Source organism: Nyctibius grandis, chromosome 21 (assembly GCF_013368605.1).
Source record: "Nyctibius grandis isolate bNycGra1 chromosome 21, bNycGra1.pri, whole genome shotgun sequence".
In the NCBI taxonomy this organism is placed as follows: Eukaryota; Metazoa; Chordata; class Aves; order Nyctibiiformes; family Nyctibiidae; genus Nyctibius; species Nyctibius grandis.
Window position 1 is genome coordinate 3,348,887 of NC_090678.1, and position 20,310 is coordinate 3,369,196.

Sequence of the window (20,310 nt, forward strand, 5' to 3'; positions counted from 1 at the left end):
AGAATGATTTCTTACCTAGTTGTGTAAATCGTAGAAATTGCTGCATTGCTGTTGAGATGAACGTACCTATTGAGATGTGGATGATTTTTCTTGTGTTTAGAGGTCTCCTAGGTGGGCATTCAGTGGCGATTATGCTGAAAGACAAAGGTGACTCTATGCAGTGGTACAACGGTGAACTTCTGCACATGGCAAAGGAACTAGGCTACAAGCTTTTACCTGCTTTTAACACCACTAGTGGTCTCCCTTATCCAAGAGTAAGTTCTCTGGATTCTGCAATTCAGAATTACTTCTGTAAGCAAAATTGCTGTTTTGTTTTTCGCTTAGTTTCTAAAATCACTTTATTTAGTATACAGTAAATCGAAAGGTGATAAATTGCTCAGTTGTAATACATGCTACCTAGTATTTTAAAATACAGGTGTAGGGTGTCTGAATCCCTGCATTTCCAGCTCTGAAAATCCTGATATACATTGTTGTGGGTAAATAGTAGCAGCAGAAATCTTGTCTAGTCGCTGCTCATTTCTTGTTCCCCACTACTATAGGCACCACCAAGTAGCTGAGGAGAGTAATTTTTGTTTTGGTCCATATAAGACAGTGAAAGATCAACTTGCAAGCACTTGTTTGTGAATTTAGTGCAAAATTGATTAATCTTCATGGTCTACATCCAAATTTTTAAGAGGGCAAAGGTAGCTGTAATCTAAAAATACTCACTTAATGTAAAATCTGTCATCATATTCAAATAAAGCATGGTACGTAGTCTTTGAATGACAGAAAAATATTCCCTGTGTGTATCATCCATTGAGTTTGTGAGATGTGGCTTTGATTGGAAACTTTCCCATAAAGTTTAAAAAACTTCCCAAAAATTTAGGCTCAGTAAACTGACATTTTTCTGGTGATGAATTTTCTACTTCAAAACGTTCAGGGTTTGACAATCTTCTGCTGAGGGAGCCCTCTCCGGAATGCAGAAAGTTATGTTGTGCCAGCAACAAAAGCAGGTCCATCTAGCAGGTCTTCTCTGGAGCCAGGAGTAGTGAGATATTTACAGAGCTTCATTTCCGTGAGCACTTGTGATGTTCTGAGTTCCTGGTTTGCTGGTAGATAAATTGCTAAAATTCGATTTTCAGAGTGGTATTTTTTTATTCAAATGTCCAGTGAACCAGGCAACAGGTATTTGGGCCAGTCCTGGTTTTGGAGGGTTGAGTATTTTGGGTACTTCTGGATAATTTTATGTGCATGTTTATGTTGACAGTATGTGGTAAAGCAGAGCAAAACTGAAGGTGGGGGTGTGATATTTTTTTCTTGCCTTTGGAAAAAGCATAGATCATGTAGTTGCTCTACAGACTTATTACGGGAGTGTAAATTCTTTCAGCTAGTAAAAATAAAGATGATAATTTCTACTTTTCTCTAGGTTAACTTAAAATTTGGTGTAAGACATCCAGAAGCCCGAACAGGAACAGAAACTGATACCTGTACAGCTTGTGCAGGTACCTTGATCCTTGAGTTTGCAGCTTTAAGCCGATTCACAGGAACGTCTATATTTGAGGTTTGCTTTCCATGCTATCTTATTTTTTTGGATTAGGTATTCATTAGTGTTGGGTTATGTTTCTGTAATTTTGGAATAATAATTTTGAGTTGATCAAATGGATGCATATCTTAGCTGTTCTGCACAAACTGTTTGTGTGTGTTCAGATTTGTTATGTTTGTGGGCTTTTTATCTAAAAGTGTTAATTTGACTGTTTAAAAAAGCACAGGAAGTCATTTTATTTGCAAGTAGTTCTGGTAATACAGAAGTAAACAGGATAAATATGCTGAAGACTAGCTAAAGGATAACACTTGCATACCTCTTGGGTAGAGGGGTCAGAGCTAGGAAGAAGAAAAGTGAGATATTTGTTCCTTAAAATGCAGCTTTAAAAAAAAAAAAAGCAAAAGGAAAAAAAATCATACTCCTGTACTCCCACTGAAGTTGTGCAAGACCTGTCTGAGGGTATATTGTCAGCAGAAAGCTAAATGAAAATATTTGTGGGTATTTCTTTGATAGAATACCAAAAAACCCCACATTTTTTTCAGATTAGGATTTTTTAAAATCTTTCAGTGTGGGCCTAGTATTTCATTTAGTTTCATGGCACCAAGTGGAAACATAGCTGGGCCTGTCTTGAGTGTTTTGGTGAAACTTATCCCTCTAAAATCCCATGTTTGGCAATTTAGAGCCATTTTTGTTGGGTAGGTTGTTACCTTCAAATTACTTTTTGTGTATATAAAGAGTATATATCACTTGTCTACTAATGAAAAGGGGTTGCTGCTCCACCTTGAGATGTCTGAAAAAACACAGTGATTTTGATTCCAAGGATGTTATATTTCTTGATTTTTTTTTTTTTTTTTTTAAATTAGGTTACACTATCCTGTGTGTATGAACAATTTTGGAGTAGGAAACTTGGGCGGAAGGACGCTTGACTTGCTTAAGATTACACAGGGTATTGGCAAATAGTTGTGTAGACAAGCACCATTCTTTAAAATCAGCAACTGAATAACTATTTATATAAAATGTGGACTGAACATCCTACTTTTTAAGTGTATGTAATGTAATGCTGAGTTTTATAATTGTTAGGAAACATCTTATTACTTCATAGCATCTTAATTTCAATAGATAAAAGAATAGGAGTCTCTAGTATCTGTGTTTCTCTATAATTTCCTTTAATGAGCGTTTTTTGTTGTTGCAGGAATATGCACGGAAAGCGCTCGATTTTATCTGGGAGAAGAGACAGCGCAGCAGCAATTTAGTGGGAGTTACTATTAATATTCACACTGGAGACTGGGTCCGCAAAGGTGTGTGGTATTCTGACTCAGAACCAGTGACCACAAGTGGTTTTGGGCAAGAGAAAACAACTTGACACACCTCCCAACACATTTATCTAGACTGGTTTAAAATGTTAATGGGATAGGCAAGCAGGGTTAGACAATTTCAGTGCTGGAGAAACCTGCTACAATGAAGCTTGGCCTCTTCTCCCAGGCAACTAGCGATAGGACAAGAGGACACAGCCTCAAGCTTCGCCAGGGGAGGTTCAGGTTGGACATTAGGAAGCATTTCTTCTCAGCAAGGGTCATTAGCCATTGGAAGGGGCTGCCCAGGGAGGTGGTGGAGTCACCATCTCTGGATGTGTTTAAGAAAAGACTGGACATGGCACTTAGTGCCCTGGTCTAGTTGACAGGGTGGTGTCAGGGCAATGGTTGGACTCGATGATCCCAGAGGGCTCTTCCAACCTGGTTGATTCTGTGATACTCTGAAAGGGTGTTTTGGTAGAGAAACTAGTTTTATTCATTGCAAAGAAAGTGTTCTCTGCTTCACTTTAATTCTGAGAGGGGAGTGCCTTGGGATAAATTCTCAGAGATTCTACTGTAAATACATAGGAAAAATATAAATAGGCCTGTGGTTGTTTATGGCAGCCAGTAGAAATATTTTCATGTGAGAAAAGCGATACAACTGGCTTCAATGTGTGTCTGTTCATATTATTATGTGCACTGATATTGCAAAGCCTTTAGTGTAGACGTACAGTATTGTGTCTCTGCATCCATCTGGGCCTTAATTCTAGTGATAGGAGGCTTTTACTGAAAGAGCCTTTAAAATCAAAATGAAACCAAGTGAAAATATCCATATAGCTACTTAGAGTAAACCCACCTTTTCATTTTCTGCTCTTTCTAGATAGCGGAGTTGGAGCAGGAATAGATTCATATTATGAATATTTATTAAAAGCCTATGTCTTGCTGGGAGATGACAGTTTCCTGGAAAGATTTAACACGGTAAGTTAACACCTTGCTCAGGTTTGTGCCTCCTGTAAGACAAATTTAAGACTAATTGTATTGTCAGTCAGCTGTTAGCCTGAGAAGCCTATGAAGACATCTTTAGCAGAATTTCTGTGACTCATAATATGTCTAGTGCCAACTCTTTTTAATATGTGTTTTTGCTAATCTTGGGTGAACTGTCACCTGAGCAGCTATTTTAACTCCATTCAATGAAAATCAGAATCTTCTGGACCTTCTCCCACGTTTCCAGTGCAGGAGAAGCTGTATTTCAAGATCACCATGGAGAGCGTAATACTGTGAATGTTTGTGTAAAACAACATAAGGGCCTCTTGTTACAAGCCATGGTACAACTTCTTTCTGTCCTAGAGCAACAAAAAAGATCTGAAAATCAAAGGCTGGATCTTGCATTGCACTGCAGATCCTAAGGCCCAGTATACATTTAAATATAGGTACAAGCTGAAAAACACGTTTAGATTACTAAATTCATAAGATTACTAAGCAACTTTGTCAGCATCATTATTCTTTCATAAGAGTATCCTTTCTTTTGAAAATAGCAATATCCAATAAAAACATTTTCTATCATAAAATGATTTGAGATCATGTAGCCTGATTTTATATCCTAAGCAGTATTCAAATTGGAATAATTCAGTAGCTAAAGGCCTGCTGCAACACTTTTAAGTGTAATGATTATTTCGTGTTCCTGACCTGGAGCCACCATTATTATATTTTGCCTCAATTATGTCTGTTAACTGTTTCCTATCGATTTGGCTCATGTGTTTATGGTTGTACCTTCTGTGCTTCAGAAAACGAGAAAGGCAGTGATCTTGGGGAGTATAGGATTGCCAGTCAGCAAGTTGACAAGTGAGCTAGTGGGTTTTAAAGTTGTTCTGAGCAATCAAGTCCAGCTGCTTTGTTGTTGTTTTTATACCTCCTTTTCCCCTTCTCGTGAGATGCATTTGCTTTAGAATTTACTACTCTTCTTTTTAGTTTGCAAAACTAGAAACTACTGTGCATCACCAAATGGAATAATGATTGGGAGTGTAGTCCTGGTTCTTCCATTGAAATAAAATGCCATGGTCTAGTGATCTATATCTGTTTTATAAAATGTATTGATAATATTTGGCACTGGTGAGGCCGCACCTTGAATCCTGTGTCCAGTTCTGGGCCCCGCACTTCAAGAAAGATGTTGAGGTGTTGGAGCGAGTCCAGAGGAGGGCGACCAAGCTGGTGAAGGGTCTGGAGGGTCTGACCTATGAGGAACGGCTGAGGGAGCTGGGGTTGTTTAGCCTGGAGAAGAGAAGGCTCAGAGGTGACCTTAGTGCAGTCTACAACTACCTGAAGGGAGGTTGGAGTGAAGTGGGAGTCGGCCTCTTCTCCCAGGCAACTAGCGATAGGACAAGAGGACACAGCCTCAAGCTTCGCCAGGGGAGGTTCAGGCTGGACATTAGGAAGCATTTCTTCTCAGCAAGGGTCATTAGCCATTGGAAGGGGCTGCCCAGGGAGGTGGTGGAGTCACCATCTCTGGAGGTGTTTAAGAAAAGACTGGACATGGCACTTAGTGCCATGGTCTAGTTGCCATGGTGGTGTCAGGGCAATGGTTGGACTCGATGATCCCAGAGGGCTCTTCCAACCTGATTGATTCTGTGATTCTGTAATATGAACTTATGATTTTTCTGATGTTTGTCAGCACTACGATGCCATAATGAGATACATTAGCCAACCACCTCTTCTTCTTGATGTTCATATTCATAAACCAATGCTAAATGCTAGGACCTGGATGGATTCTTTGCTTGCTTTCTTCCCTGGATTGCAGGTAAGGTTTAAAACCCATGTGCAGATGACTTTAATAACAAGTAAACAATTAAATAGACTGGCTATATAATTGACAAGTCAAACTTTGTAATTTGATTTTCAAAACTACAGAATGAGTGTGCCTAACTTTGAATATTATTCCTATGCATGGTGAATTAGTGTTAATTTTATTATTGAATTGTAGGTGTTGAAGGGCGATATTAGACCTGCTATTGAAACTCATGAGATGCTGTATCAGGTGATAAAAAAGCATAACTTTCTTCCAGAGGTAAGGTAGTAATTTTTTGATCTTGTAAACTGATTCTTACCTCAGTTTGAGCAGTCTCAGACATCCATTTGAAAAAATAGTAGTTATATGTGTTATTAAAGCCAAAAGCTCATTTCCACAGCATTAAATGATTTACAGTTCTGCATGTACGCCAAGTATATTTTGGATATGAAGTATTTTTCCTTTAGTTATGCTGTAATTAACACAATAATAGCAAGCTGCTGCTATTAATAATTGCTTAGACTTTATATTTCAGCCTTTCAAAATTGACCTTGACTCATTTCAGTATGCAAAACTTGTATAAGCACATGTAGTAGTAGCTGCTTAGTAATGTAATAGCATTAATGCTAAAGATCCCAGTTGTCTTTATTAGCCCAGGGAGGGAAACTAAAGGCTGAATTGTTCTGAGAGAATGTTCTGAAATTTTGCATAATGTCCTTGGAAGTAGGTACACGAACCTGTCTGTAGATATTGCAAGTGCAGTCTTGGAGCAAGTTAATTCTGCACAGAAAAGCTTGTTTACCTGCTGAAGTGTGTGTGTTTTTATTCTGTGATGACCCAGAATATATGAGAAAGCTTCTGACTTCAGTTTTAATTTTGACTTTCCTCTGGTGTAAGCTCATTTCTGTTAGAGAACGTTTTAATTAACATCCCATTCACCTAATGTGGGAATGCTCTCTAAGCACTGGAATGATTTTTTTGTATGATCTGGCTCCTTAGGGTTTTTTGGGTTGTTTTTTCAGTGGTTTGTACTCATGAAGGAAACTTTGAAAGATCAGTTAGTTGTGTTTAAGCCAATATGCCATCCCCTTAAGCCAAGACTTGGTTTAAGTCCTAGTATGAACTAGTAGTGAACATAAGCCATCGCAGAAGTGCTTTTTGCCAGTGCATATTAAGAGTGAATACACAGACTAGGAAATTTTTAGATAACTGACTTCTAGTCTGTGGTATTTCTTAGAAATGCAAAAATGGTGTTTGTTAAAGCTCAGGCTGCTTCGGTGGGACTGCAGCAGCAGTCCTGTGCTTGTGCTGCCGGAACGGTTGGAGGCTGGGTGCTGCCTCCTGGGTCTGGAGCACAAGTTCTCCTCTGGCACCTCTGCCCAGAACTCCACTTGCTGGGCATTTGTCAGGAGGCTGGGTGGTGTCCGGACTCCTGCACGAACACAAGCTTAAATCTCACTCATACTAAGTGGGCTAGAGCACTGGTTTAGGTTTTGGCCTCAAATATGCTAAGTGGAGAGAGGTTCTTACAGCCTCCAGAGACTGATGCTGGGCCTTCAGTCCTCCACTGCTGTGTACTTAGGCTGTTTTAACACAGCTAACGTAGGATTCAAACTAAACCTGTGTTTGTTTGGTTCTTATTCTTGCATTTATTTTTGTCTGTTCTTTTTGTTCCTCAGGCATTCACAACAGACTTTAGAGTTCACTGGGCTCAGCATCCTTTAAGGCCTGAATTTGCCGAAAGCACTTACTTCTTGTATAAGGTAAGATCATTTTCATTCCTCTGACTTTTGGTCGCTTTGTCTAGCACCTAGAATTTTGTTGGTGTTTTATTTCAATATAGTAGTGTGTCTCTAGCTTATTTTATCTACTGGAGCCAGTTCTGTATGTAAACATACAGATGAGAGTATTGGTTATCAAAAAGTGTTCTAGGAATTTTGTTTTATATGCCACGAATTAGAAAGAAAACTGTTAAGTGACTAAGGCCCATATTTTTAAAGATATTTAGGTCTTGCTGATTTCTCTTGAAGAGATCTTAGAGACTAAGAGCAAAAGCTACTTGTGCCTCGCAGAGAAGAGCAGTGCTTAAGTGACTTGCGTTTCTGTAAGTCTTTCCAAGTGCTTATCTGCAGATCTGTACCAGGTAGGGCAGTAGTATCTCAGAAGTCTCTCTTGTGACTGTATAGCACTATTAATAAATTAGACTTTACTGATGGCTGAGAAGGTATGGAATCAATAAATTAGTATTAGGAAAATGAAAGCTGCTAATTGTACACTAAGTCTTAACTGCACCTATATGTTTGGTTTTGGTTTTTTTTGTTTTTCTTTTACAGGCTACTGGGGACCCTTACTATCTAGAAGTAGGGAAAACACTCATTGAAAACTTGAACAAGTATGCAAGAGTACCTTGTGGGTTTGCTGCAATGAAGGATGTTCGTACAGGAAGTCATGAAGACAGGTAAAAGGTTTTGCAATTATTTTTTTCATGAAAAGATTATAGAAAAAAAATCTAATCACCCTGTTTATATAATTGAATTAATTGACTTTTGAGTAACTGTCTGTCTTCAGTTTGATAACCAAGTCTTAAATTACACGTTTGTCATAAACTATTTCAATAGTTTTATAGTTTGTTACGTAAGAATATTTTTAATTTAATAACGTTTCATTTGTCTTGGAGCAATGGATGAATTGCTTTCAAACAAAATATACTTCAAATCTAGAAGTTTGTAAAGAGGTTTATTTGTTTTTTCTCTAATGCTGCTTTGTACTGAACATGCTGAATCATTTCCCTCCAAACGTAGTTTCTTCCAAGTGGAAGGAATGCTAATGGAATTATGTTCAACAATAATAGTCATAAAGTCTTCAGAGATGGAGCGATAGGAGTATTTGTTTTACTGATGTTTTGAGAAAAAAGAGGCTCTTCCTCAAGGACATCCATTTTTTTTCCATAGAATGGACTCTTTCTTTCTGGCCGAGATGTTTAAATATCTTTACCTGCTGTTTGCTGATAAAGACGACATAATTTTTGACATTGAAGATTATATCTTCACTACAGAAGCTCATCTATTACCGCTTTGGCTTTCCACTGCAAACCAAACCATCTCTAAAAAAAATACAGTAAGTAACAGCTCAAATTTAAATCAGTTTTAGTGGTGCTTTGAAGCAGCTCTTTTTTTTTTTATGAGAGGAAATGGAAGAAAAATCCTGGTTGGAAGAAGTACACCAGTTTTAACACTTCATTTAATATGAACTATTTCATCATATTAACAGTGACAGTCACATGAGTCTGAATAATGTTCCCATGACTGGGTTCTACAACACTAGATCTTGAGAAAAAAGCTGTGGAATATTAGCAATATTTAAAAAGAAAATCATTCCCAATCTCTGTATAAATTTGAACATACTGATATTTATATCTTCATCTTTGTTTTCTGTTATTTTTTCTAAAACATTTGCAACACCATGCCTAAGTTTTTGTCGCTTATTTTACTACACTAACCCTAGGCAAATTTTGAAAGGTTTTTGAGACCACTACAAAGTTAGTTTGACAAGATACAGCTGTAACTTTTGGGATATTTAGTTGTTTTAGTCCATGCATGAGGCATCTATTGTGTAAATGTGAGAACATTTATGGGTTTATAAATTATTTAACCTTCCAAATAACCTATAGTAATACAACTGTGCCACGAAGCATCATGAATACTAGTCTCTTTCTTGTTTTTGTGTTCAAACCAGCGCTAGGACAAGAGGACACAGCCTCAAGCTTTGCCAGGGGAGGGTCAGGTTGGACATTAGGAAGCATTTCTTCTCAGCAAGGGTCATTAGCCATTGGAAGGGGCTGCCCAGGGAGGTGGTGGAGTCCCCATCTCTGGAGGGGTTTAAGGAAAGACTGGACATGGCACTTAGTGCCATGGTCTAGTTGCCATGGTGGTGTCAGGGCAATGGTTGGACTTGATGATCCCAGAGGGCTCTTCCAACCTGGTTGATTCTGTGATAATTTATCTTTAAGGCAATAATACTACTGGTAAGCAAAATAAATGTACGAGAAAGTGGATAGAGAGGTGTCTAGGGCATCAGGGACATCAGTTCCCTTATGTTAGTGTGCGTCTATTTTTACCCTTTACCGTGTGTTTTACAACAGTGCTTGGATCAGAGGAGAATGCTCGTGTTGTGTGTCAAGCCATGTGTCCTGGAGAAATCTTAAAATTGAGTAGAAAGTGCTCTGCTTTAAGGGACTCTAGCATTAGACAGTGAAAAATTTGTAATTACTTGTGCTTAATGTCTAACATTGATAATACATTTAATGGGGGGCTGGTTTTTCGTGTTCCTTGATGGTGGAGACGCTGTACCCTCTCCAAAATGTTCTTTCCTCGAGCATTTATCATCTTTTGTCTCTGAGTTTTGCAAACTGAGACTATGCTTTTTAAACTCTGCAAGAAGTTCTCTGAGGGGTCTGAAGGAGCATTTTGTATAACTTCCGTTCCCAGCACAAGAAGTTGATACTTTTGAGACAGACAGGATTCCCACAGCTGATGCTGTGTGAAGTGTCGGCCTGACATACGTAGTTCTCTTGAGAATATATTAATAAAAGGCCACTAAATAGAGTAAATTGTTCAAATGCAATTTTCTTAAGCTCTTTAAGTCAAAGCTGCTACCGTTCATAATACAAGCAAGATCCATTGAAAATGGTGTCAACAAAATGCGTTCAATGGCTGAAAGGATGTGAAGATGAGTGTGGTTTTTTATGGAATTTATCTGATGGGGAGAAAAATTGATAAGAAAAAATGGAATGTGTAAATTATTTTTAATATAAACACAGTGCTAGTAAGCTGAAATGTCTGTGAGATAGTGGGTAGTAGCAGCCCAACATCCTGTTTGTATTTATTCCCATACACAGGAAAGGTCGTGTCTTACTACGCTGATGCTTGCAATAGTGCTTGCAAGACCTTCTTTCTGAAGGGATGTGACTACTATTTGTCACACTAAGAGCGTAGGTACTTTAAAATGTTTATTCCTGTAAACTAACAGCCGTTTAGGTCTTGGTTTTTAGGGAGCCTTTAAATACTTGATTTTTAATCAGCTAAGATGTTGCAATGAGGTGGGTTTTTTGCAAGTAGGTGAATTTTTATAGGTGAGAAAATTAACTTGCTGGTTACCCAACCAGTTATTTGGGAAATCTAGAAACTGTGGATAGAAGTTTGGTAAGTTACAAATAAGAGCTGGTGTTGTATTTATCTATCCCTAGAAAGGGGTTGTAGTGCACTGGTTACCCTTTGTTATTGCAAGGTGTGGCACAGAGGAGTGATGTATTCATCATTCCTGGAAACTGTGTGGTTGTAGGACATTTATTGCCTTCAGCTGCTGTGTGTCCTGAGTACACAGATGACTTAAGGATAGGTCTGTCTGTTGATTTGCTTCGTATAAAATATGTAACCTGCGTTTTTAATAGGTGATCTGTATCTTTCATTTTAGACTACAGAATACACAGAGCTGGATGACAGCAACTTTGACTGGACCTGTCCGAACACCCAGATTCTTTTCCCAAATGACCCTATGTTTGCTCAGAGTATTCGTGAACCTTTGAAGAATGTGGTGGATAAGAGCTGTCCTAGGGGTATTTCCAGAGCGTAAGATGAATATTTTCTGACTTTTGTTAGTGTAGGAGTACGTGGAATAGTCTGTTATGCACAGAAAGAGAAATATGAGGTGTATTGGAGCTTGCTCTGCTTGAGTTTGGAGTCCATTTGGAATGGATAGCCTAGCTACAGGAAAAATCAGTTGTGTTTTCTCTGGCATCATCAGCAAAACTTCATTTCCAGCAGGAATTAGCGAGTCTTTCAAAGCAAAAGGAGCTTAATGAGCCACACACTCCAAGTGGGAATTGTAGCCCAGGTATTACAGGAAATATGTCTCTTGGGTTTGTAAAATGAATTTCTATAGTCTCTTGAACTGTTCTGCAACTCTTCTTTGTAGTAAGCAAATCAGGCTGCCATCCATAACTTCACCTGCTTTGAAGTGTTAAAGCTGAGGAAGTTTATCCTTCTGACCACCTCTTTGGTATTTACACTTCATGAGTAAAACTGAGTAGCAATTGTACGAGGAAAACTGGTTTTAGTCAGTCTTGGCATAATGCAGACTATTTAGAAATGAGAGATAGCATATGGTAGTTTTGTTGTCAACATTGCATGTGCTTTTTTGCACTACAGAACTATTGATAATATCAACAGCTTTTAAAAAAGATAGTTTGAGAAGTTGCATTCTAGTGAAGCTTGTACTCAACATTATTCCAACGAATTCTAATCTTGTGGTGGGTAGGAATAACGTGAGAGTTCTGTTTCAAGAATAATCTGGTTTTTTTAAGCTTTGATCTCTAATATCTTTTGGCAGAGAAGAGAGTTTGGGAAGTGGACCAAAACCACCACTGAGAGCCAGAGATTTCATGGCCAGTAATCCTGAACACTTGGAGATACTGAAGAAGATGGGAGTCAGTTTGATTCATCTGAAAGATGGAAGAGTGCAGTTAGTACAGCACGCAGTGCAAGTAAGACCTGACAGTCCTTTTTTTTGAAACCTTTCAGTCAAATCCTACTAGTGATGGTATTTGACAGTTAGAGGGTCAGGAGGCACATGAGCTGGGTATGCAACTGTATTTAGCAGGCTGGTGCTTGTTAATATTTTGCCTTAGCAACACTTTTAACTAATCTTCCATTAAATTAGTTGGAGGCTGCTCATGTCAAAGTGATGTAGGTAACAGCACTTTATCTGAAAATACTACCTTTCAGTGTGAGGTACTTCCATTTGTTTAGGAGGTCTGTATGTTTGTGTGTTTTTAATCTTCTGGGTGGTAGAGGCACTGAAAGGTTAACTTCCTTATTTGAAATGATGAATGAGTGCCAGTGAGCATCCACTCTGTATTTTAAAATCTTGGTAGCAGTGATCCAAGCAAACCTAACTTCAGTTCTATTTTTTTCCAAGTTTCTCAAACATTTAAGAAGAAATTGTTTATCGTTTCTTTACTACTCAGGCAGCAAGTTCACTTGATGCTGAAGATGGCTTACGGTTCATGCAGGAAATGATTGAACTCTCCAGTCAGCAACAGAAAGAGCAACAGCTACCTCCTCGTGCTGTCCAAATTGTTTCCCATCCATTCTTTGGCAGGGTGGTCTTGACTGCTGGACCAGCACAATTTGGGATGGACTTATCCAAACACAAAGCAGGGGTATGTAAGATGTGTTACTTTCCTTATTGCATAAGCCTAAATTTTACAGTGCTGGTAGTATTTCATTGTGGCCAGCTAGAGGGTGATCAGTTAATCACAGTGGTTAAAATAACTGGGCGTAGCAATGACAGAATGACAGCAGTGCCAGTCTTTTAGATGAGTGGCTTACTGGTCTGTGACCCATGCTCCGCTCATCAGTCCTGATTTAGGGTTTAAAATGCATACATAGTATGATTTTTGAAACAAAATTGTATAATCTGCAGTGCATATCTTAAGAGATGGTAATTTAAGGGAAGGTTTTCCTACTGTGTCAGCCATGAATTTGCAGAAGCCCTTTTAGAGTTAGAGTAGGTTGTTCTTACGCAAGCTTTTATGAAAGGTTGTATCTAGATGGAAGAAGAAAATATCACAGAGGCAGTGGTCCCTATTGGAAGCAGTAGGAAAACCCCATGACTTTGGGCAAGATGCAGCCCAGAAGAGGAGTTCCAGACTATAGCAGTTCACAGAAGAGAATGTTCTAGAGACAACAGTTCACAGGTATAGATAAAATACACTGAACATGACAATTAGGTTTTCTTTACTTCTTAGAACTCCAACTTCAGGGGAAAGATTGCCTACACTGACAGAAGACAACACTAAATGCATTAGATTAACTGAAGAAATGAAAATGCTTAGGAACCTTTTGTAAGCTTGGACCTAGTGTGCTAATTCCCTCTTTCTGTTTGTTTTTGTTTTTCCAAACAGACTAGAGGATTTGTTGCCACCGTTAAGCCATATAATGGATGCTCAGAGATCACTAATCCTGAGGCAGTGAAAGAGAAAATTGCTCTGATGCAAAGAGGCCAGTGTATGTTTGCTGAAAAGGCACGGAACATTCAAAAAGCTGGAGCGATAGGAGGCATTGTTATTGGTAAATACAACTTTTAAGTTCTTAAAATCTTAAGTTTGTGTAGATGTAACCTGTATTTTACAGATTTGAAGATACTGGAGAGCTGACGAGAAACTGTTAAACTCTCTGAGGTGACAATACTCCAACACAGAAATTGTGCTTTGAAGATGAAGAAATGTTTTGGCTTTGGTTCTGCACAGAAAGTGTAGCTAATCAAGCTGGGATGGGTGATTGTCACTGGTTTTGCAGAGTACAAGTCGTTATTTTAAGGATCACTGAGTGTTGCAGTAGTGCTGTCTGCTAACTGCTGAGGAAGACTTGAGATACAAATGAAAAATGTTGAGGAGAACAAGTACACAAGTTGGCTTCTTGCTTTTTTACAACCAACTTGCTGTTTACTGCCTGGGATCCTCTTCACTGACTGGGCGGTAGGAAGCTGCAGAAGTCTGCTGGAGTTCAGAGCTGTACTCCGTTTATCTAACGGGAGGTTTGCTTTGCTTTTTGGGTGCGTCTGGCTAGATGACAATGAGGGAAGCAGCAGTGACACAGCTCCTCTCTTCCAAATGGCTGGTGATGGAAAGAATACAGATGATATCACAATTCCCATGCTCTTCCTCTTCAACAAGGAAGGAAACATTATACTGGATGCAATCCGGGAGTATGAGGCCGTGGAGGTGCTTCTTTCTGATAAAGCAAAAGACAGAGGTAAGGCTAGAGATTATTTGTATGGATTTAGCTTCCATCCGTGCCGTGGCACAATGTGAAATGCACAGTAGTGATTTCTGTTGCAACCCAAAGGTGCAAGCACGTTATTTGGTAGCTCTAGTTGGCTGTTGGACATTAGTATTTGTTTTTTCATCAGAAAAGTCTCGTATCTGAGATGTGTCATTATCCACTCCCCCCCCAAAGTTAGCATTAACATCCAGAAATGCTGTTCATAAGTTAAGTGGCAGTTGGACTAATGAGAAAATACAGCCTTTTGGATTCCTTTTGAACCCTTTGTGTCACAATCTGCTTTGAAGTGGTATCAGGAATAGCGTTACGTGGTCTCAGTGCCCTACATTGCAAATGCCTCTCTCTGTCAGGCTCCCCAGTGACATTCCTGGTACCCAAAAGAGACAACCATTACAACTGTTTTGCCTATCTAAGGAGAAGTGGTTATCATGAGAAACAAGGCTGCTGACCTCAGATGTTTTGCAGTTTTTTCTTGTATAACACAAGAAAATTGCAAGCTAATACATTCCCAATTAAAATGTTGGCATATGGCAGAAACTTCTAGGCTTGCCTTTTGTAAGCCTTCCTCATAGCCCTGCTTTGTCCAAGTACATAAGAACAAGTATTTCTAGTAAACCAACGACAGCGTTTATTTTCTGCATGTTTGCAAAGCTGAGACGCCAAAAGCGACAGTGTTGTGTCTTCATAGCTGCTCCCAAACTTCTCCTGTTTGTAACTACGGTTAAGCTGCTCTAACAAAACACTAACTACAAACAAGATAGCTCTGCATTTGAGAATGTGTAATCCGTGTCTGCTTCTTCCCCCTTCCTCGTGCTTCCCTTTGGAATCCCAGCAACAATCTTTAAAGGTAAAATGATTCCAAACTACATTCTTGATAGCAGTAAGTATCCCATGTTAAAAATGACATATGCAGTTGAACTCCCTACAAGTTTTGAAACATTAGTGTCCTGTGTATTAGCTGTAAGCATCAGACCCCAGGAAAACCTGCGTGGTTGAACTGGCCGGCTGTTGTAAAGCTAAACCAGTACTTGAGATACGTGTGTGTGTTGCTGTGAGTGAGGATGTGATGAGGGAGGCTTCGACTGTGGCTCTCTCTCTAATTCACAGTCAGTAAAGTTACAAAACTCTGTCCGACTCCTGCTTGCTTAGATGTGGATCCTGGTGGACCTGGGAGCGCTTTAAAACCCGGTATTAAGTTCAGTGCACGCAGTGGGTATTTGCTTAAGAGTGAAGGATGGCAACTAGCACTGACCCAGAAGTCACTATGCAAGTTTGAGAAACAAAACTAGTCTCGCTATATTTGCCCTCGTTTAAAATGTGTTTAAATGTCTCCCCTCACCTCCCTCTGTAAAATGAGTTCCTTAATAACATTAAATTATCGTTTCAATGGAAGGTCTGCACTTCCTTGAGGAAATAAGGTCAAGGGAAGTGACCTTGCATTTGAAATACATAAAAAAAACCCTAGAAAGGCAGCATTTTATTTCAAAACACTTTTTTTCTCTCCCCTCTCAAAGACTTGGAAATGGAGAATATGGACCAGAAATTGTCTGAAAACGATTCGCATAAACAGGATTCAGAAGAAGCTACTTCAGCATCTCAGGATGTCGATGCGGGCAGTGAGGAGCCTGAAGAAGGAGAGAACTCTGATGTAACTGACCCTGATTCTTTATCTCCTGCTCACGCAGACAGTGACAGCGTTTCCATTTCAGATCAGGATTCCCACGTCCCTGGAAGCGATGAGGCGAGCGCTCCGGAGCCAGCGTGTACACAAGGGGATCACCAGCCTCAGGAACAACAGACCGAGACAGAGTCAAATTCCAAAGTTAACTGGGATAGTAAAGTCCAGCCTATGGAATCCATATTAGCAGACTGGAATGAAGATATAGAAGCATTTGAAATGATGGAAAAGGATGAGCTATGACTTGGAATAATAGCTTATTTGTTAGTAAACAAATGGAGAACTTTTTTGGGTAGAAGTGAGGCCCTGATATCTGAGGACTAAAAAAACATATTCAGTATTCTGATGAGCAACCAGGTTTCAACCTGGAAATTCCTGCAGAAATCCAGCACGCGCTCTCTGTATTGTTTTAATTTTTCCTGTTTAAAAATGGGAACGTGCAATTTGTGTGGCTCCACTGCGTGGTGCTGTAACCCAGGAGGCTCAGAGCCCGACTTCTGCCTTCCAGGCTCCGGGAGGTCCCGCTCCCTCGGTCTCTGGAAAGCAGAAGTTGAGCGCGGTGGCGTTCACGGAACGGTTAGCAGTGAGAGCACCTGGAGGCGGTAGGTCAGCTGCTGTCCTGGGTGGAGTGAAGGTGTGGTTTCACCGATCCCTACTGAGATGGAAGCCCTCACTGATAGCAGCAGGTAAAACTATGTTTCCAGTTGTTGTGTCTTTAAGACACAGCTCGAAGCAGTTGGATTTTTTTTGTCCTGACATATCATGCTGAGACACAGCAGTGTTGCTCATCGCTCCTTCCATCTGTTACCACGAAGAACGACCACGGGGACGTGCGAGTTTTCCCTTCTGCTCCGCTTTCAACTAGAGAAACTGTCTAAACCAAAGGCCACGTGTGCTTTGTAAGCGGGTTCCGCCAGGGAAACGAAGGCAGCTCCGGGGTGTGTTGCGAGCGTTGTGCTCGAGGTGAGGGTACAGCGGGTGAGGCAGGTGTTGAGTTACAGGTATTTGTTTGGGCCTTCCACGGTGAAAAACTCAACCTACCCCGAGCTAACGGCATTTAAACTGGCAATATCCTCTGAAAGGACACTAAACAGAACTAGATCAGCTATAACAACAAACCCTTCCTTTTTCTACAAGTCCGACTTCTAACAGCTTGACTTTGTTGTCATTCTTTTTATATGCAACTTCTATACGTGCGATACTTAAGGCAACGAGGCCAGTACCAGGAGCGAAGCGCAACGATTCTGGCTGTTGGGTCCATAGTTCAAAGATAACTGGTGTGAACGGCGAGGATGCCTGGTGTGTTACGCTGGGCTTGGGAGGTTGGTACAGGTAAGTGCGAGTCGAGTCCTAATTTGTTATCCCCATTACAAAAAAAACCCTCATTTAAATAAAAATGGGGATGTTTCAACAACTGAGAGACGTTTTGACTGTGTCCAAAGCAACTGCCAAAAACTAATTAACTTGATTTATATAAACTGCTTTTAGCGAACTGTGGTTCAAGGAATCGTTTTATATTAAAGAGTAAATTTAACACTGCCTATATGCTGCACCAGGCTAAAACTGAAGGTTTATATTCATCTTCACAATGGAATTAAAAAAAAAAAAAAGCCCCAATCTGAATTGCACCTTTCATTTAGCTGGTGAAATGACGTGTGCTGAATATGCAACTGTTAATTAGTCCAGCCATACTGTATTTATTTATTATCCTCCTGTACGGTGTGAATGGAGCAATCCCAGGCAAACGTTCTTTGTGACACTGGCTTTCAAGAGTATCAAAATGCACGGGCACCTTCTGAGAGCATCCCAGTCTATCAAAATACTATCTGTGAACTGGGTGAGAACTTTAAATCACTAAAGTAGGATGTAATTTTGAGGAGGAAATGAAGTGGAATAGTGAATAAGTGTCCTTTTAAATAAATTAGCTTTTAAATATTGTTATAATTCCTTTGCACAAATAACTGGACGGAGGTTTGGACGGGATGAGTAGGGCTTGAAGCAGCTGGGGGGTTTCAGTTGAGGATTTTATTTATGTTTTTTTTGTTACATGAGTTTCTTCATGTAAGGAGTTTGATCGTGGGAGCCTTTTAAGTGTCCTTCGTTACTTGGAGCCCTGGTCCGCACCCGAGGGACGCTGCGCTCCCCTGGTAGCGCCCGGGCTCGAAGCGACGTGGCCAAGTGCAGTCAGCTGCAGGATCAAACCCATCAGGTACAGGTCAGAAGGTTTCCCTCAGAATTCCTTTGATCTGTCAGTGCTCAGTGCCACAAAAGGAGCATTTTTGTTCCTGTGCTCTTCGACATGGACTACATCTTCATCCTTGTTAGCTCTTGGGGTGGAAATAGAGTTATTTTTGTAGCTGTAGAGGCCCTCAGGTCATTACGTTCAGCCTGTCAATACAGCAACTAAAGGTGTTTTTTTTTACTTGTGGAAAATTTAGGTGTAGATGTCAAATTTTATTAAAAGATTAACTTTCCTCGCCACCACCAGCTTGTTTTTATTTACCTGCTTTTCCCACCTCTGTTGCTAAAGCAGCAGGCGTTGGCTCTCCTTGTAAGGGATTCATGAGGGATCCCGGAGCTCCATACGGATCTGAAGCATCATTTTGGTGGTGGCCTACCTCAGAGGACCGTTGCCTCCTTCCTTTTGGGTTGGTTTGTGTTTGTTTCAGTTTGTTCTGCTTTACCTTTGAAACCATCAGGAGAGCCATAGCTTTGTTTACAGAACTGAGTCGGGTAAGGTTGACCTTTTGGGAAAGAGGACTAAATTGGGGGGGGGTGAGGGCAGTTTTATTCAGGTTATTTTCACTTTGTATTTCCTTACGAGGAAATAGGCTTTAATTAAACATTTTCATATCGTTCTGAAAATAATTCAGTTTTCTGTCACTGTCTTCTTTAAAAAGTGAAAAGAATGTATTCATCAAAAAAATCCACAAAACCTTTAAGTGTTCTTCCCAAATTTTTAGGAGTCTGCTCCCTCCGTGGGGAATATTGCTCATTCATAGTTAATTGGTAACCGCGTTGTACAGTGATGCGTGTGGTATCGAACACTGAAGAGTTCAGGAATAGCAGCTGGAGCTGGCACTTACTCCATGCCATGTCATTCAGATCAGCCAATTAATTTCTCATTTGATCTTCGAGGAATCTGCTCCATTGTTTACATTTATAATTTCTTAATGAAGTTTCAAAATGAGCCCGGCTTTGCTTCTCCTCCTCCCGCTGCCCTACCTGAAGGCGTAGCGGGAGGCATGAATAAGTGTATGTTGGGAGGTTAAAAACAGGGTGTTGTATGCAAAAGGCATCAGTCAGGACATAGAGGAGGAAAAAAACCCATTCTGTGAATGAAATATTGTATGTTCAGATTTTATAAGATTTTTTTTTTTTTTAGCCAGCCCAATTTACAGCCGTCTATTTTCTTACGAAAGATGTCTAATACCAGGTGCTGTAACACTACTGTTGGGTTTTACCGTCTGGGGAGAAGCGTATACAATATTTCTAAGGGCAACTATGTACTGTGATGTAAAAGTCTGGGCTAAAATGTATATAATCTGTGTACATAGTTGTGTACTTGATTATAATTGCTGATTGTAAAGATTTAATAAAATGTAAATATTCTGGTCAAGGTGTGTGCTAAATTGATGCTAATTCCTGCAGTGAGAAGACGGATCCTCCAAAGTTCATTTAAACTATGACTACTTCTGATCCTGTTTGGGTTTTTTTTCCCCTAATTCTAATGAAAACAGGTCTCTCTTGGGCCTGATGGGGTAAGTCTTAGAGGAAACAAACTCCATCATCCTTCCTCTGTTATCAGCTGTTCTCTAACACCTCTACTCCTCTGAGCTTTTCCTCCATGGAAGTCAGTATTAAGAAATTAAAAGATGCAGGAGCCCTAAATTTAAGTCCTTGTTCAAGTGTTCAGTAGTGATGATATTCATTAGGTAGAAACCATTACCAGCCTCACCAATGAAGTGCTGAATTTTTTCAACCTCCTCTTAGGGGAACATCAGGATTTCGGGGGCTGGAGTATTTTGGAGCAAAGGCACCTTCTGCCTTCCCCATCCCTTGAAGCTGGGATACTCAAAAAGCATTTTGGTCTGTGGGGAATAAAACAACACCCTTAAAGTCCTGTATCTATTTTGGGAGTAGTAGGTGTTCTTCACCTGTACTTCAGGGCTCTGCTTTGCTGGGGACGGGCA

At 40.0% G+C, this 20,310-nt stretch overlaps 1 protein-coding gene across 3 annotated transcripts in view; it reads left to right on the forward strand.

The window, feature by feature from the left end:
- The window catches only part of EDEM3 (ER degradation enhancing alpha-mannosidase like protein 3), a 31,262-nt gene extending 11,538 nt beyond the window's left edge, over positions 1–19,724 (forward strand). The window contains exons 6-21 of one of the 3 annotated variants that reach the window (XR_011049604.1): positions 101–254; positions 1,406–1,540; positions 2,715–2,820; positions 3,695–3,792; positions 5,483–5,608; positions 5,792–5,875; positions 7,276–7,359; positions 7,930–8,054; positions 8,548–8,713; positions 11,069–11,223; positions 11,984–12,137; positions 12,621–12,815; positions 13,560–13,725; positions 14,224–14,409; positions 15,954–17,080; positions 17,325–19,724. Coding sequence is in view for 2 of the 3 variants with exons in the window: in XM_068416976.1 (XP_068273077.1) it covers positions 101–254; positions 1,406–1,540; positions 2,715–2,820; positions 3,695–3,792; positions 5,483–5,608; positions 5,792–5,875; positions 7,276–7,359; positions 7,930–8,054; positions 8,548–8,713; positions 11,069–11,223; positions 11,984–12,137; positions 12,621–12,815; positions 13,560–13,725; positions 14,224–14,409; positions 15,954–16,360 (2,341 nt within the window). In the remaining variant the exon portion in view is untranslated. Of the gene's footprint in view, positions 1–100; positions 255–1,405; positions 1,541–2,714; positions 2,821–3,694; positions 3,793–5,482; positions 5,609–5,791; positions 5,876–7,275; positions 7,360–7,929; positions 8,055–8,547; positions 8,714–11,068; positions 11,224–11,983; positions 12,138–12,620; positions 12,816–13,559; positions 13,726–14,223; positions 14,410–15,953 lie in introns of all 3 variants that reach the window. The other 2 variants (XM_068416976.1, XM_068416977.1) reach the window with 2 other exon arrangements.
- Positions 19,725–20,310: the final 586 nt, after the last annotated feature.